Source organism: Diorhabda carinulata, chromosome 6 (assembly GCF_026250575.1).
Source record: "Diorhabda carinulata isolate Delta chromosome 6, icDioCari1.1, whole genome shotgun sequence".
In the NCBI taxonomy this organism is placed as follows: domain Eukaryota; kingdom Metazoa; phylum Arthropoda; class Insecta; order Coleoptera; family Chrysomelidae; genus Diorhabda; species Diorhabda carinulata.
Window position 1 is genome coordinate 23,640,095 of NC_079465.1, and position 18,547 is coordinate 23,658,641.

Genomic DNA, 18,547 nt, shown 5'->3' on the forward strand with positions numbered 1-18,547 from the left:
ATTTTATACCAAAGTTTAGGTCTTTTATTCACATAATTTATTTATTGCAAAAAATATACGTTAGGGAAGTTACATCGTTATATAGATTATCGTGTGGTAGCACTGATCCATGTTTGACAAGTGTCAAATTGGATTTAAAAGTTTACTCTAGTCAGAAAAAATTTGAAATGTCAGAATTGCGGAACGTCGCCGCTTTCGACATAAATTATTTTCTTTATTGTAGATTGTACATCTTAATAATGTATCGTCCAGTCAGCTGTCAAAATGAAATTGTTATTTAGAGGTACCAACTCACTACGGATAATTACCAAAAATCTTACACGAAAGTGCGTTCGAGATTTGTTCTAATACCGAAACAGATAAAATATTATTTCGTTATAAATTATTTTTGCTGACGATCATTTATATTATCTGAAGAAAACGTACCACGACTAATATTTCAATCGGCGTCTTAATTCTTTCCCATAACAGTGATATTATGAGATAAATAACAAACAATAATTATAGAATTCAAAAGAAATCGACCTTCACGAGACGTATTTACAAATTTTAATACCGGGGTTTTCTAATTACATAATTAGATAGAAAAATTTGAATATTTGAATTTCGTTAAGCATCCAAAGGGCGAAATAGTCGGCGAAATCGTCTCACAAAAGAAACACCACCGCGTTTTCCGACCGTCCGTCCACCTGACGATTATTACAGTTTAAAATAATAACACGCCTTTTAGGTTTTATGGCAGCTTCCCCAACAATTAGCCCGTCTGCCAATGGGTACCTGTCGAAGCGTGATGTTACAAGTGGCGTTAAAAAGCCAAATACCCCCTACCAGGTACCTGTGTTGTTGTAACCTTCTACCGAAAAAAGTTTTTGATGAAAAAGCGGTCCACCTGCATCGCTAACTAACATCGCGTAGCCCAACGAATTCCGAACAGAACCGTATCCATAAAATAACATAAACAAATTCGATTACCATAAATAACAATAATTTATTCGTAAATCTAAATATAAAGTGAGGTTAGACTACGACATCTGTCAATTAAGTGATATTGTTTTTTTGCAGCACTTGTTATGGTAAACCTGCTCTCTACATACATATTTTTATTTTCAGATGTTTACGATCGATATTTCTAAGAGAAAAATAATGATCGTAAACATCATCGGATTTGAAAAACGGAAATATTTTCGTGGAAAACGAAACTAGATTGATATAAATCATATTTAAGTTTGTTTTCCATTTAACACTTGTATTAGTGTGTATTTTCGATTTTGAAATGTATTGTGGTCCGTATCTGTAAATTCCGAAGCAACGGGCCCTCTGCCCTGTTACTTCTCACACTTAACAAGTCAGCTTGGCCAGACAGCTGGCGCCAAAGAGTGCGCCCACACCCCCCTTCCTCCTTTTCGGGGCCGCACAACTGAAAACATTCAGTATAGCGGCCAGAACGGAAAGTACGTCCGTCAGTTGTTCAGTTGAACCAACGCGAGAAGGTTGAGGATACTAACACAATAAAAAAAAAGAGTTCAAAAAAATATAAATATATACGCGTCGAAATAATAATAAAAAAGAAGAAGTAAAATTGTGCCATAAAATTTTAGTGTACTGTGATACATAATTGAATTATTGTTTAATGGGATTATGACGAATGGTGATTGTTTTAAATTTTGCGTCAACGGTTAGTATATTATCAATTTTTTGTAATGACAAATTGTTTCAATTATAACTCTTAAATTCATATACGTAAAGGGTATATCACACTTTCCAATTATCAATTGTAATTGTAAATCCTTATGGGCCTATTACACGATACGGTAATTGATGAACAAACATTTGACTTTTATACAGAACTTTTTGTTTTAAAAATTAAATTGATATTGTGAACGATATTTATGGTTAAATCACCCGCCTTAAAGATAGTTTTTTTAAATATTAAACATCTAGAAATACATACTTGAATGTACAAAATATCATAAAATATCGTCAGGCAAATAAACTAAATCTCTTATAAATCCGATTAAGGGAGTTTAAAACATCATTCAATCCAGGTAATAATTTTATTGGGGCTTGACAAGTGAGTCCTTTTCATTGTTGAAAGATTTACTGGGGGCAACAGGTGCCCCTTTGTTATTATTTCCCGGCCAGTAGATTAATAAATATATTTTATAATAGATACAATTTTCTAGCTAACTTTTAAAGTAAATCGATATCGTTGAACATAAAATAACAGAAAGTGTGTTAAATATACAGGGGTCGGTATAAATTAAGCGAACGTTCTCAAAAAATCTCGTGGGTTTGTATTTTTTGAGAATCCGTGACGAGCTAAAGTTATCTGGAAATGTACAACACTCCCAAACATCCAGTATTTCGTGTTGATAGGCAGACCAACACTCACAATTACATACGCGTTTCGATAACCAAGTTATCGTCTTCAGAAACTGTTTAGTCTCTGAAAATGATAACCTGATTATCGAAACGCGCTTCAGATAGTGTAATTATGAGTTATTGTAACCTGTAGGGCCTTCTCAAGGATCGCGTTCAGACTTACAAACTGCAATCGAAGAAGAAGTTTCAGTATTGAAATTAACTAGTTTTTTTTGGGAAAAAATTAATTTTTTATTTCATTTTATTAACGTTCTTTATTTTACCAACTATGGGATTGTAAGCCGCGTTCAGGTCCATTGGGTTATCGAAGCTATTTTACATTCGAAACCTCGGTTTGGTTTAGACGCATGTAAATGAATAATTTAACAAATAATCGTTATGAAAATTGAAAATTAATGAAAAATATTATTATAGAATAAGAATGCTTAATAAAACACTTAATATTATTAAATATTTGATGTTTTTTTATTGAATGCGAGTTTAAACTTGTAAACAGCTAAACAAATTAAGTTAAAGTGTGTTGAAAATAGAAAATTTGAAATTTTTTATTACTGTAAAGATATTTGGGCAATTTAAAAATCTTATAGAGAAAATCCCTGAATTTATCAAGATCCTAGACCTACCAAACGTTAGTTTTTACGATTCTTGGTAATAAATAAACTTTTTTCGTCATTCCTCGGAAATATATCACGTTTTTCGGTTACCCCAGATGTTATTCATTCAATCTGTTTATTATTTCTCTAAAAACATGTGTTATAACTCAAAGTAATAAAATAGAAATCGGCCTTTTGTCATTACGAACTACTTTCTTATGAACACAGTTTCCAGTCATATTCTCGTTCAAAAAGGATCGAAAAATTTCACATTTTAAATTCCCGAATAATATTCCTTCAATACGAACCGAGTTTTTGGCACTTTAAAGTGAGAATTATTCAAAAAATTTGTGATAAAACAATTTTTTCTAATGTAATGAGGGTACCAATGAATTTTTTGCGTAACGTCGAAATTCCAATAGAAATGATTCAATATTTTTCACAATACCTACTTTATTTTGATGGTCGAATCCATTTATAACCGACGAATGTTTATTTTTCCTGTTCTATTTATCGAAAAATACCCGTGGATTTTCACGTGATTTTTTTCGTTTTTAGAATTCCGAACACTAAAAATAGTTGCGAAAAGTTTTGGTTTGAAAATTATTTTCGGGTTTACGAGCGGGCGTGGGATTTGAATGGATAGAAAGAAAACGAACGAAAAAAATGTGTAAACATCTGAAATGATTCACAATGGCAAATTTTTCATTTTTAAACCCGTTTCCTGTCGTAAACAAAACATCTGGATCGATTTTAACTACGATATTTGATTAATAAATCTTCGTTTATTAATATTTTTTATAATTATTAATTGAATCGTCGATAATTAAAACACAAAAACATTTTTATGAAATTATTTTCGGAATTTTTAAGCAATCCTTTCGAAATTAAGTTATTTTTAACATAATCTGACGCCCTATCTTGTTTTTTTTACGCTGCAATGTATATTTACACTCCCAACTAGATTTTAAAATAGATTTCATTCAAGATATTCCATGAAACAAACATCTTTTATTAGATCTTATTTAATTTAAATCAGATCGTATAAACATTCGTCAAATTCTTGGGAAAGGAATAATTAAACATTCATAATAAAACATACTGTATATTGACAATTGTTAACAACTTGCGTCAAATATACCTCACGTCCATTTTTACAATACGAGGCGTGATCAAAAATACGTACAACGTGAATAGCCAACGGTGAATCCCCTCTAACTACGAATTAACAATTTTCCAAAAAAAAAAAAAAAGATTAGAATTCATTGCTTGAATTATCTGTCAAGCCCACATTTTAGTTTTTGATTATCGAAACACAAATTTTGTTTCATTTTTACTACTGAACGGCGAGTTGTACACATATTACAAGTCCCCGTTAACCCACCCGCCTATGAAACTGTTTTTTCGATAACGTTCAAGCACAAAATCACCTGCATCGTTGCCAGTGTTTACTCAATATAAATAATACACGCTGGCAACGTTTCATTTTGCTCGATTTGCAAATTTTCGACAGATATCTGTCAAAAAATAATTCACTATACTTTTCAATAGTACCTCGTAAAAACAGCAAACTTTTAATGTAGTTTTTTTTTATATGTTTCGAATACTTTTGTTCATATTTTGAATAATGGAATATTTGTTGCAGATCTCAAAATGGCTGTACCTTCGGAAGATATGGGATTCTGTTCGAGCGAAGATTATCTGGAAAACGAGATACATTCTCCTACGGACAGCTCTGAAGATAGCGTAGAAGTTAAAGTATCCGTAATATCGTTATCGAATAAAAGAAGAAGAATCGAAGCGGCTCCGACGGAGACATTCAGCGGTCCGTTAAAGAAGAGGATGTGTTTGAAAATGAAAGCGGAAATAAACGGAAATCACCCTTTTCGACCGTGGAGTCCGACGCCGAAGCAAACGGACAATGTTCAAATAAAAAAAGAAGCGGAAGAACCCGTCGATTTTCAGTTACCAAAAACGGAGTGCCAACCTAGTTTAGAGGAAAAATCCGAAATTAGTAATTTCGCGCCATATTTTCGACCGCCGTCGCCTATTAAATTTTATAGTGCGTCCGAACCGGTTCCTTTGATTAAAAAGAAAGAACAAGTGCCTAAAAACGAAGAAATCCGCGTACCAATTCATCCCCAAATACAAAGTATCTCGAATGCCGAAACCGAAAGACTAATTCTTAAATCGTCGGAGATATTTCCGCCTCTACAAAATTCCGCGCCGAGTACCAGTAAGAAATCTTCGGAAATACCTCGTAAAGAACAGAGAAACTATAAGAATATGACGAGAGAAAGGAGGATAGAAGCTAACGCGAGAGAAAGAACCAGGGTGCATACGATCAGCGCCGCTTTCGAAACCTTACGAAAATCTATACCCTCTTATTCGCATAATCAAAAATTATCCAAGTTGTCCGTTTTGAGGATAGCTTGTTCCTATATAATGACTCTGTCTTCCATTTTGAGCGACGAAACCGATACTAAACCTTCCACGTCCGAGTGCGTCGAATTAGTCACTAGAACTATACAGAGAGAAGGCAAACTTAGAAAAAAGAAAGATGACAACGATTGAGACGTCCTGTATATCAATTTGTTTTACTATATATATATTTCGAGTTCCTACATTCTCAACTCAATTCCAGATATTATATTGTTCACGGAAGCTGCCAAATTATATATTTGTACTTATAAGTTACGCTGTATATAAATTTTCGATAATATTTATTTCAATTAAAAATTATTATTTTTATTAATTGCGTTTTACTTGAACCCTATCGATCAAAAGCTAGTTATATTTATATAATCAGAGGTGATCACTTGAATTTACCCCCGTATATAAAGATAAACAATTTATAACCACTAATCTAATTGTCAAATTATTAATCCGTAGTAAAAACTCACTCTGTAAATATTTATTTATTCTCGGTTCTTTTAATTAAATGACAATCGATAATTTTGACATATTATGTATTTTATAAACTCTTGAAAGTAGGCAACCAGTTATACTGAAGTATGTAAGATAAGTTACATAACTTCAAATACTATACAACTGTTTTAAATTAAAGTGTTCTGTAATTATACTTCAATGTATATCGTAATGTTTAGTACTTGACGTACAGATGGGAATAGCTACGGCGTTTTACTACTACTTTAAATGTATATATGTAATGGCACGGTTTATTATATTATTATTAAAAAGGGTGCTTGTTACTAGATAGCATACGAATTCATACGGGTTCGTAGGGTATGGCAATCAAGACATACCCAGCACGTAATTTTTGTTACCGTGGGGCTGTCTCTTGGCAATGTCTCAGAGACGCCCCCTTTTTATTGATATTAAACAAAATATTAGTAAAAATGACGCAAATGAATAGTGTGTTTCTTTGGGAACCATAGAATTATTGTGAAAATTGTCAGCACTGCGTAACTTATCGAACCAATGGCGTTGCGACGAATATCCGAACACGAAACGAGCAACGAATCGAACCGAGCAAAGATGAACGTTTGACGTGAAGGTGTGTCTACGAAAATCGCCATGTTTGTAGGCTCGCGTTGATCATTATTTTGTTTATATACAGTGACAAAGTGATTGTGTATTAATATGGATTGGGACGAAAACGAAATTCTCAAATTTATCGAAAGTTACGAGCAACATTGTATTTTGTGGGATCCGAAACACAGAAGTCACTACAACAAGAAATTAAGAAATAAAGCGTGGGACGAAATTGCTGCTATAAATAATAAATCGGTGGATAAGTGCAAAAGAAAATTGGCTTCGCTTTTAGCTACCATGCGAAGGGAAAGATCAAAGATGAGGAAAAATATTTTAGCAGGACGAGGTAAAATAAATATTTATCGATATATTTTATAAATTTAAGATTAATAGGTTGTTTTATAATTAGATATGTTATATACAGGGTTATTAAAAATACAAGTTAATTTTTTCGTGTCATTGTGCATGCGTGTAGGGGAGATAAGTGCAAATAAGAATTTTATCAAGAAGAGGCTTTCGGAACATATTTTTATCAATACTTCCCTGTAAATTAGTACTTCCGGTTTTATCGATAATTGGATCGATTTATTTCCGGTTATAAAGTGAATTTATGAAAGTTTCTATTTTGGGGGGGTCTTTTTTAGGGCTTATTTAAAGAGGGGAATAATATACAGTATTAAAAAAAAGGTAAAAATAATTGTTGGGGGTGAAATTAAACTATTTTGTTGTAAGGTTTACTTTAATTTTGATTGGGTTATCTAAAAACTTGGAAGTTAATCAATTTAATCAAGGGTATCGATAAATGGATTATTGTACGATTTCGAAAACGCTAAATTAACGTGTTTTCGTAACATTGTGATTAGATACGAAAATATTTCCAAAAAATTATAATTTCAATACAAAGTGTTTTTTTTTCTGTAGGTTATCGAAGTACTTGGTTCGCGTTCGAAAAATTCAGATTCCTATGGGGTAAAAGCAAACTTCACGAACCAACAAAAACGGTAAGTAGTAAATGAATTACGACTCACGCCGTATCATTTTTCGAATCGAATTTATATTGTAGGAAATGCAGGAAACGCAAATAGAAAACGGCAGCGTAGAAATGACGTTAGATAACGAAGAAATGATTATGGATAATCAAGAACAGGAAGTCTGTTTGGAGGACGTCGACGAAGCGCCGATGGACAACCCCTCGGACGAAGAGAATTCTTTCATTCTATCACCGGCGATCATTCAAAAGAATATACAAAATAAAAAATATTCAATCAATAAATCGACGTCGAAAAAATCGAAGGAAAATCCGACGCCGAAATCGTTCGATAGCATCCTACAAGAACTGAACCAAAAAATCGAAATTCCGCCATTACCCGAAGACGAATTCGACGTTTTCGGTAAAATGGTGGCGGTACATTTGAGACAACTACCCCTAAACGCAGCCCTCGAATGCCAATCGGAGATATTGCATTACATCGTCCAAAGGAGATTAGGTCGTAATGCGATGCTTTCGGATATAAATAGACACTATTCGCAATTCGTTCCGACGCCATGTATATCTCCGGTACCTTCCAACGCCTCCTATTCCAATTTCATCGAAGAAACTACCAACAACGACGCCCAACCCATCGCGAATCATCACATGACTATCAAAATGGAAAACCTCAGATAACCGCGTCGATGTTTTCATTTTTTTTTTCGCGGAAAGGAAAGGAAATTATCCGACGCGCCTCGTAACTACTTGGAGACAAACAATTTTTCGATCGACACAAGACGAATACCGAAATAAGGATACAATAAAGTTGCTTAATTGAAACGAATATTTTATTAACCTAATTTTTTTTAAATTTTATTGGTAGATGAAAAAAAAAATACAAAAACGAAATCGGTTTTTTTTTGTAAGACGATAAATTAATTGTACGTCATGTATCTGGGTGTAGCTGAAAATTTGGCGTACGATTTGATGACTTTGTTGACGGCTTCTAAAAAGTCTTTTTCCGTTGCGACTTTCCTCCTTGCCCTTATGGCGAACATACCGGCTTCGGTGCAGACACTCCTTATTTCTGCACCCGTCGAATTCGGACATAACCTGCAACAATAACGAGTTTTGAAACATCAGAAATTTATTCATCCAAATAACAAACAAGTTTGCCCATTTATCGCATAAAAATCTTTTAAAACACATAAACCAAAAGAAAAATGCTGGGACTTCCTATATATATATATATATATATATATATATATATATATATATATATATATATATATATATATATATATATATATATATATATATATAATATTTTTATTCATATTTTAAGAATATAATTAAGCAAATTGTTTATTTTACTCGTGGTATAGGAGACAACTTTATAATTCCCCATAAAACAAGACCAAAACCTTGGGACATCCTATTTAAATCAACATTAATCATTCAATGGGTATTTCCATTCATATTTTAGTCAAGGTATCGAAAGGTATTTTAAAATCACCATAAACCATAACCAAAACTATGGGAGATCCTATTTAAACCCACAATACTCATTAAACAGGTATTTCTATCAATATTTTAATACACTCAACAAGATAATTGAGCGATTTTCGGCCAAATTTATTTATTTTAGTCAAGGTATCGAATGGTACCTCAAAATCCCCCGTAAACCAAGACCAAAAGCATGATATTGTGTTTAAACGAACAATAATCATTTAATGGGTATTTCTATTCATATTTTAATACTTTTAAAAATATAATTAAGCAAATTGTTCATTTTACTCATGGTATAGAAGACAACCTTATAAATCCCCTTAAAACAAGCCCAAAACCATGGGACATCCTGTTTAAGCTCACAATACTCATTAAATAGGTATTTATATTGATCTTTCAATGCTTTTGAGAATATAATCAAGCAATTTTTGGTATAATTATCAATTTAACTCATGGTATCAAAAGGTTCCTTAAAATCCTCCATAAACCAAGACCAAAACCATAAGGTATCATCCTTTATACAATTATAATAGTCTAATTGAATAACTTTTATAAACATATTGACACGAGTCTTCATTTCCTATTAAAAAACACTATAATCTGACATGAAAATATTGGACACCCTTTATATAATAAAAATATATATTTTAGAGGTAAGTTTAATTGAATTCCACGTTTTTACCGTCTGTTCTATTCATATACAAATATAATTTTGAATTATTACTAGTTTTATTGAAAATCCTATAACATTTCCGACATGTTTCCTAAATGTCAATAATGGAACTAACGACAGGAATTTTTATAAATTCTGTTTTGTCCCGTACAAGCTATGGGTTGACCTGAACTACTGTTTTAAACCCTATAAAATGAGACCAGAACAATATGGAACTTCCAAACCTCATAAACCATGAAGAAAGTAATGAGACATCCTATATAAAATCAAAATAATCCGATGTTTCACATGAAATTCATTTACTTTCAGAAATATTGCAACACAATTCTTCGCCTAACGTGTCTGTTTAGTTCTCCATATCAATAGGGATCTTTTAAAACTCTATATACAGCAAGACAACCTGTATAAAATTCAAATAAACATTTCCAACGTATTTTTAATGGTATTCCATGGATTTTGGAAATATTAACAAACAGTTTGTCTGTTTAGTTTTAACTTATCTATATGGATCGCTCAAACCCCATAAACAATAAGACATTCCGTATATAATCGAAAAAATCATTTAATAATGCAATTGTATCACTTTCATTACTTCTCATTGATATGAACCTTTGGAATCCCATAAACCAAAAGTGAAATGACAAGACATCCTGTATATAATCGAACTAATCATACTACAAGTATTTTCCGTGACTTTTGACGAACATTACCATAATTTTTTAGTCAATTTGTCTGTTATCTTTACCTTTTCGATATGGACCTCCATAAACTAAGAACAAAACAGCAAGACACAATAATTACTCAAAATAATTATTTTATATGCTTTTTCAATGAAATTCCATAAATTTCAGATATGTTAACAAACAATTCTTGAGCCAGTTTAACTATTTAATGTTATCAATAATTTTTCAGCTATTATCTATCCTAACCATATGGATATGAATTTTTCGAGTCCCATAAAATAGGAGCAAACCATCGAGGCATCCTGTATTTAATCAAATCAATCATTCTAGAAGTTAGTTTGAAGCAAATCAATCACTTTAGGAAATATTAAAATAAAATTTTCCAAATAATTTGCCCTTTTATGATATGAACCTTTCAAACCCCATAAATCAAGAATGAAATGATGAGACAACCTGTATATAAACGAATTAAATAACTTACCTCGCCAACAACTCAAAACGAATATCTCTTTCGACGGACATGGACCTAGCATGAATTTTAAAAATGTGACTGCGGCCCTCTAAATCCGGAAGTCCGAATTCTACTTTACGATCTAGACGTCCAGGTCTCATAAGAGCAGGGTCTAGAGTATCTGGACGATTCGTCGCCATGAGCACCTTGATATTACCCCTAGGATCGAATCCGTCCAATTGATTGATAAGTTCCAACATGGTACGTTGAACCTGAAAACAAAACGTCAGTGTGTATATACGTTAAAATAGGAATTTTATAATTTCACCTCGTTATCGCCCCCTGCACCATCGTCGAATCTAGCTCCGCCGATAGCGTCGATTTCATCAAAGAAAATCAGACACGCCTTTTTGGATCTCGCCATTTCGAAAAGCTCCCTAACCATCCTCGCACCTTCTCCAACGTATTTTTGAACCAATTCTGATCCGATGACCCGAATGAAGCAGGCGTCAGTTCGATTGGCTACAGCTCTAGCACATAGGGTTTTACCGGTACCGGGGGGACCGAAAAGAAGAACTCCTTTGGGCGGTTCGATACCCAATTTAACGAACTTTTCCGGCTAAAAAAAAAGTTATTATAATCGAATAAATTGCGTGAAAAAAAATTATTTACATGTAATAAAGGCGTTTCGACGACTTCTCTCAATTTTTCAATCTGTTCTTTACAACCTCCCACATCACTGTAAGTGACGTCAGGTTTTTCTTCTACTTGCATCATAGTTACTGTGGGATCGATTTTCGGGGGTAGAGGAATGTGAATTTGGTACTTGTTTCGATCGACGCTACAACCAAATCGTTTGATTTCATCATTCAGTTATGATAATCCTGTAATTACTCACCCGACTCGCATTCCTTCTTCTATATCGGTTGGGGCTACAGAATCCGCTAAATCGACTACGAATTTTGCGAATTGTTTAACGTTTATAATGTATTTGGGATCATCGGTGTCGGCGTTAATGATTTTAGTGCATCGCGCCACTTGCAGAGGTTGCTCGTTTTGTAAAGTTTGTTTATCGGCCGCTAAATCCCATAAAGCGGGTGGTGCTAGACCTGTATCGGATTCTTTTATCCCAGTTAATTCGTTGACTCTTTTTATTATAGTTTGGATATCTTCCTCGCACGTTTTTATAGTTTTAGTATACTGTCCTTGCCCCTAAATATAGTCATTAATTAATACCGTGGAATATACAATGTACGTTAAGAGAACTCACATAAGTTTTTAGAAGTGCTATATCACCTTCGTCCAAAGCTAAAAAATATATTATAATAAAATATAGATATATTGATAATTGTGTATTTACCTTTTATTTCTTTTTCTGGCTCTTCTTTTTCATCCTTAATTTTTCGCATATCATCACCCAAATGATCCGGCATTTTACTATTTTATTTTAAATAAGACAAAGTTCTATTTAAATCTGTTTAGGTGGAAGATTACAAGCACAATTTTTCGTTCCAACTATCAACGTCAATTGTCACATTAACTTTTAGGTATGTTTTCGCGAACGCGCTGTTATTTAACGGTTAACTTTTATCCATTGAACGTGAAAATATTAAATAGTTTTTTATACAGATAAATTTAAAAAGATGTATAATTAAGATCGAAAAATTCATTAGCAAATATTTATCGGCTTGCCTTCATCTATTAGTAATAGATTTTTTTTTATATTTAATCGATTTTGATCGAATCTATACAAAATTTATCTTTTGTAATAATTTTCTATTCTTCCCATAACTTTATTCACAAAATTCAACCCCGAATAAAGATTGATTGTATTGTAACATTCTTCGACTCATCGATGCTTTTTCATTATTAAATAAAGGTGTTATTTCGTACAAACCCGCTCGTTGTTTGGTCAATATATCTAGGAAATTAAGAGACCCGAAATTTTCTTTCATTTAGAGTCAAATTTAATGTTGAGTTTACTTTATATGTAAATATGTCGTTTCTTAAAAAATATTTGTTACTTCATGATAGTCGGGGTGAGTAATAGTTTAGTTTAGTAAATAATTGTTCCGTATTGTTTCCAGTGGCGTAACATACGTAAAAAACTAAGACAAAAATACTGTTGTTTATTATAATTTCTATGTATAAAATAATTAGTAATATATTTAAATAGGAGAAATAAATAGTAAATTAATGGAAATTTAAGTGGAAAACGTCTTTATAGATGCGGTAAAGTGTTTTAGAAATCGTTTTAAGATCCCATGGGAAACCACCAACATCGACAATATTCTACAAACGATGAAAAATTTTATGTAATAGTTTGTATTTTTATAATAATTACGACGCGTATAAATAAGAAATATTATAATTGTAAGGTTACCGCCTACAGAGAAATTTCCTTTTCGGTAAATAGAGGTCAAACATTATTTATTATTGAAATTGAAATCACGCTAAGATGGTGCTCGGTTTTTTCATCGGTATATTCACAATATTATCCGACATGTTTTTTCGTTTTCCGACCTTTTTTACTACGACACAAAATCGAAAAGGTATTTAAACGTTGTTTATTTTAATTTTTGACGCGAAGCGTTTTGGCATATACGTACGAAAAAACGATATAATTTGACAAATTTTTGACAGGTGGAAAAATGTTCCCATACCTCATAGAAGAAAGAGAATGTAAAAAATTACCAAAAAGTGAATCTTCGCCAAGTAGAAGATGTTCGGTCGATAGAGGGGTAACAGCCGATAATTCTTCCGGTATACACAACTTTTCACCGAGGGTCCAAAGTAAGAATATTTTATTTTGATAATTATTTCGTATAACGATTATTCTCCTCTTCCTGCGACTAAATTTTTTGTAATTTCTGTTTCTCGAGCGATTTAACGTTGGAACGAATTTGGGACTGCTTTACGACAGCTGTCATACGATTTGTTGTTTTTATAACCTAATTTTTATATAATTAGGTTATAATAACCAACGAATATTTAAACGCGACCAATTTATATATTTTTTTCTTAACTCTCTCAAAACTGACACCTTTTAAATTTTCTGTTTATTTTTTTTTCTAATTTTTGTTCAAGATTCGACGTCTCCGTATTCTAGTCCGCCCAAATCTCCCAATACGAGAAAAGGACACAAAGCGAAAAGAGATTCTTTGATATGTTATAAATCCGAAGCTGCCAAAAAGGTAAATGACGCGATTAGAGTATTATCGATTAATTATTAATTGTTATTGAAGGTAGAGCTAATAGCGAAAAACCGAGACGAAAGGAGACAAAGACAAGCTGACGAAAGAGCTCAAAGAGATCAGATTCACAATATGGGACAAAACAATCCGTTTTTCGAATTACATCAGATGATACAGGAATATAGAGCAACTCACGAATTTCGTCCTCTAACCGAAAACGAGCCTATAATCGAAAATCAAATAACAGTAAGCGTAAATGATTAAACTGTAATAAAAATCTCTAATATTAGAAATCAAATAGTCGTAGTAACGTAAATTAAATATTTTTGTATGAAATAAATTTTTATTAGCGACGCCTATGGAATTATATCTATTCATAATAATGACAGAATAGTTTTTCGACCTTATTGCAAGTGTACGTAAGATCTAAAACTTGAAATTTCTCGCGTACGCAACGCCTACTAATGATTCGCAGTGGCGTATCGTAAACTTTTAAATAAATAAAAATATTATATATAGAAATTTATTATTATGATTTTAGGTTTGCGTGAGAACCAGACCGTTAAACGAAAAGGAAATAGCGAGGAGAGAAGTTGACGTAATTTCTGTACCGACGAAAAATCAACTGATAGTTCACGAACCTAAACAGAAAGTAGATTTGACTAAGTACGTCGAAAATCAACATTTCCGATTCGATTATGTGTTCAACGAAACTTGTACCAACAGCATGGTGTACAAATTCACAGCGATGCCGTTGATAAAAACCATATTCGAAGGGGGTTTCGCCACTTGTTTCGCGTACGGCCAAACCGGATCCGGCAAAACTCACACCATGGGCGGAGAATTTAACGGTAAGACAGATCTAGTAAGTGGCCAGCCTCAGTGTGAAATGTTAGAAAGTGCATTGTTCCGAAGAAAATAATTGGAAAAACTTCTCGGAGATTTTTGAAAGGAAACATGTTGGGCGGAAACCGTATAAATTAGGATAAAAATTAATTTAGATGTTGTAATATAAATTAATTTAGATTTTACGTTTACCATTTCAGGGAGAATGCAGAATTTCAAAAACGGCATATACGGTTTGGTGGCGCAAGACGTTTTCAATTATCTGAACAAACCGAAATACGCGAAAATGAATTTTACGGTGTCGGCGAGTTTTTTCGAAATCTACGGCAAATTGGTGTTTGATTTGTTGACGAAAAAAAGCAGATTGCGCGTATTAGAAGACGGTAAACAGCAAGTTCAAATAGTCGGTTTAACAGAAAAAGTTGTTTCCAAAGTGAGATTTGATTAAATTATCATTAAAAATCCGTTTTAAAATCCGTTTTTTGCGTTTTTTAGGTGGATCACGTTCTGGATTTGATACAGAGAGGTAGTTTGGCGAGGACGTCAGGTCAGACGTCGGCCAACAGCAACTCGTCGCGATCTCACGCGGTATTTCAAATTATTTTAAGAAGGAACAATTCGAAGCACGTCGCCGGAAAATTTTCTCTAATCGATCTAGCCGGTAACGAACGCGGGGCAGATCACAACAAATCGAACCGTCAGACGCAGATTGAAGGTAAAAATATGAAAAAAAATTTGGAATTCTTTTCAATTTCGTTGTCGTTTAAGGTGCCGATATCAATAGAAGTCTATTGGCGTTGAAAGAATGTATCCGGGCGTTGGGTCGGAAAGGAGCTCACCTCCCTTTCAGAGGCAGTAAATTGACGCAAGTTTTAAGGGATTCTTTCATCGGGGAAAACTCCAAGACTTGTATGATCGCTTTGATATCTCCGGGAAACTATTCGGTCGATCATACTCTGAATACGCTGAGATATGCGGATAGGGTAATTTCGACAAAATTTATTTTAGCTTTACACAAAAAAAGTCGATATTGCATTGATTTGTTCCTTTGTCATATTGGAATTGAGAGATATTCGGAAAATTTAAAATTTTGAGCACTCAACTTATTCATATTTCAAGTACCTCACTTGGATTTATTAATTTTTTTTATTTATTTCGGCGAAAAACTGTAATTTTTTCATTTAATCACGTGACAATTATTAAAGTCACCCTAATATTGTCTCATTCCACACGAATCGTTGAATTTCTACATATTATGACTAAAGACTATAGAACAAAATTTGGATTTTTTTTTGAAATTTTGGTGGGAGTGTTGAGATTAGTTCAATTAATCACGTGAACAATCATATAATCACCCAATTATTGTCCTGTTTCATATAAATTGATGATTTGTCACTTATTTCATTGGAAAATATTTCGAAACCATTTTTTTCAAAATTATTATCAAAAAGATAATAATTTTTTCAAGTTTATAGCTTTTTTTATCGAGCGATAACGTAATTAATCGCATAAGCATTCATATAATCATCAAAAAGGTTTTTTTAAAATTTTGGTGGATGCGCGAGGCATAACGATTTAAAATTTTTTTTATATCGAGTTTTAACTTTATTAATAACGTATGCTTTTATAAAAACCATCTAAATATTGATTATTCTTCTCGTATTTCAATGAAAAACTACGAAATATATTGAAAAATCTTTTTTTTCCAAATTTTCGTGAAGGCCCATACTAACTGCCTTTCGTGGCAATTTATATGAGTTTTTAGTTAAATTAATAGCATGAGAAATTTGTTTACTGAAAATTCAAAATATTTGACCATTATATTCGAATCAGTTATTATTAACTCAATCATTAACACTCTTTATTATTTATTTGCTCGCAGGTAAAAGAATTGATAGCTACCGATAATGGAATGATGGACGACGGTTTGATACTTTCGATTCCACCGGCCGAAGACGACGATGACGAATCTGAAGCTATAGAAGAGGAATTGTTGAGGGCGGAAGAGAAACGCCTCCATTTATCTTCGTTGGAATGGGAATTGAGGGAGAGTCAACGACAAGCGATACAAAGTTGCGTCGATTTTCACGATTTGGCGTGTAATCTATACAACTCCTTCGACCGACACAGTGGAATCGAATACGCGAGGCAATGGAAGAATCTAATTAACGAAGCTATCGACAATTTGAATGCGGCTTTAGTTAAAGCTAACGAATTTTCCAGTGCGTTACATCAATAAAGGAAAACGCAATTTTGTGATTCGGCTTTTTTCGAAATTAGTCCCTCATTAAAATTATTATATTTTTTTAAAAGTTTGTTTTTTTCTTATACTTCGTAATATACATAAGATTTTTTAAATATTGTCTTTTTTATTTTCAAATTAACACTACGACCCTTGAGCTACCGTTTAAAACACGTTTTATATAGGGCGAAATATATATCATATCGAAAAAAATATAAACGTTACTAGAAACTAAAAAATTATTAATTCTTTTTAAAATTCAAAGGAAAACTACTACTTTGTTAAAAATATACTAAATTCAATTTCGGTTAATGAAATTTCAAAAATTGAATAACTTTCGTAAACATTTGAACACAAGAAATTTGATTATACATCGAAAATATTTCAACAATAATTCCTATTCTTATAGAATTCCATAATTACTTACCCTTGGCGTGATCTGTAACAAAAAAAAGAAAACTAATAATCAAAATTATTCATAATATTAATTAGTACACAAAAAATTTCCCATAAAAATATAATTTATTATAATAACCTACGCCACTGGATCAAATACCAGACAATTTCTTGGAACTAGACAGAATTCATAGAATTGGCGGGAAAGGAAAACATTGGGAATAAAATAGTAAGTAATATTCGTAATATTTCATATTTGAATAAATTTTTATTTGCAACTAGACTAAAAAAAATAACATTATTTTGTTGATAAATCGTGATATATTTAGGAAACTAAATAGTGGAAGGAAAATTATCTAAATTATATTTACTCATCAAGTAGGTAATTTATAAGCAATTCATTAATCCATTTTAAGCACTTAACTATAAACAATAACAACACATTCACACTAATAACACATAACAGCACTAATTTAAATAAAACAACACTAAAATACTTATAATTTCACAAGAAAATTACGAGAAACGACGCTTTGCTTGGTACTTCACAAACATCCGAGTATCAACTGATGACATTGATGCAGTTGGCAGCAGTGGTAGTGCAGATATAAAAAAAATGGAAGAGAAAAGTTTCGCTTGTTGCTTATTTATTTAATTACCTGAAACAAAAATAAATTTAATTAAATAAATTGTGCTAAAGAGATTTCCAGTGTATTGCATCAATAAAAAAGCAATTTTGTGATTGGTTTTAGTTTGCAATTAGTCCCTCATTAAAATTATGTTTTCTCAAGTTTTTTTAACTAAACTTTTTAATATATAGAAGATTTTTTAAGAATCGTTCTTTTTTTTAATTGCCACTGCAATCCTTCAACTACCGATTGAAACACGTCGGAAAAAAATATAAACGTTACTAGAAAGTGAAAAAATATTCTAGAAAATGAAAAAATAATTAATTTTCATTAAAATTCGTATGAAACCTCTACTTTGTTGGAAAACTTTATACAAATCAATTTAATTTGGAAAAAAAATTTCTTGGTCTTCTTATTAGACAGATCTCGTCGAATTGGCGGGAAAGTGAAACTTTGAAAAGACATTAAATTACCTAGTTTTATT

The 18,547-nt window shown here is 32.2% G+C and overlaps 4 protein-coding genes and 1 non-coding gene across 6 annotated transcripts; 4 read left to right on the plus strand and 1 right to left on the minus strand.

Annotated features, from left to right (window-relative positions):
* Positions 1-1,385: 1,385 nt before the first annotated feature.
* Positions 1,386-5,726, plus strand: LOC130895890 (T-cell acute lymphocytic leukemia protein 1). The gene is made up of 2 exons (XM_057803485.1): positions 1,386-1,675; positions 4,621-5,726. Exons 1-2 carry the CDS (start codon positions 1,639-1,641, stop codon positions 5,547-5,549), a joined length of 966 nt encoding a protein of 321 aa, XP_057659468.1. The 5' UTR covers positions 1,386-1,638; the 3' UTR covers positions 5,550-5,726.
* Positions 5,727-6,170: 444 nt separating this feature from the next.
* Positions 6,171-6,301, plus strand: LOC130896070 (U11 spliceosomal RNA). The gene has a single exon (XR_009059519.1). It is a non-coding gene; the product is annotated as a U11 spliceosomal RNA (small nuclear RNA).
* On the plus strand, positions 6,177-8,280 carry LOC130895892 (uncharacterized). The gene is made up of 3 exons (XM_057803489.1): positions 6,177-6,816; positions 7,392-7,471; positions 7,534-8,280. Exons 1-3 carry the CDS (start codon positions 6,579-6,581, stop codon positions 8,134-8,136), a joined length of 921 nt encoding a protein of 306 aa, XP_057659472.1. The 5' UTR covers positions 6,177-6,578; the 3' UTR covers positions 8,137-8,280.
* LOC130895888 (26S proteasome regulatory subunit 7) lies at positions 8,267-13,693 on the minus strand. 2 transcript variants are annotated; one of them, XM_057803482.1, is made up of 8 exons: positions 13,451-13,693; positions 12,117-12,193; positions 12,027-12,064; positions 11,655-11,968; positions 11,429-11,597; positions 11,085-11,375; positions 10,787-11,028; positions 8,267-8,553 (listed from the first exon to the last, which is right to left on the minus strand). In XM_057803482.1, the coding sequence occupies exons 2-8, from the start codon at positions 12,187-12,189 to the stop codon at positions 8,376-8,378; spliced, it is 1,305 nt and encodes a 434-aa protein (XP_057659465.1). In that variant the 5' UTR covers positions 12,190-12,193; positions 13,451-13,693; the 3' UTR covers positions 8,267-8,375. The 2 variants fall into 2 exon arrangements, with proteins under 2 accessions (XP_057659465.1, XP_057659464.1); XM_057803481.1 differs by lacking the exon at positions 13,451-13,693 and having other exon boundaries at positions 12,117-12,306.
* On the plus strand, positions 13,178-17,154 carry LOC130895883 (kinesin-like protein Klp10A). Its single transcript, XM_057803477.1, has 9 exons — positions 13,178-13,308; positions 13,400-13,549; positions 13,844-13,950; positions 14,002-14,196; positions 14,492-14,801; positions 14,997-15,229; positions 15,292-15,511; positions 15,565-15,779; positions 16,679-17,154. The coding sequence occupies exons 1-9, from the start codon at positions 13,215-13,217 to the stop codon at positions 17,033-17,035; spliced, it is 1,881 nt and encodes a 626-aa protein (XP_057659460.1). The 5' UTR covers positions 13,178-13,214; the 3' UTR covers positions 17,036-17,154.
* The last annotated feature ends 1,393 nt before the right edge of the window (positions 17,155-18,547 follow it).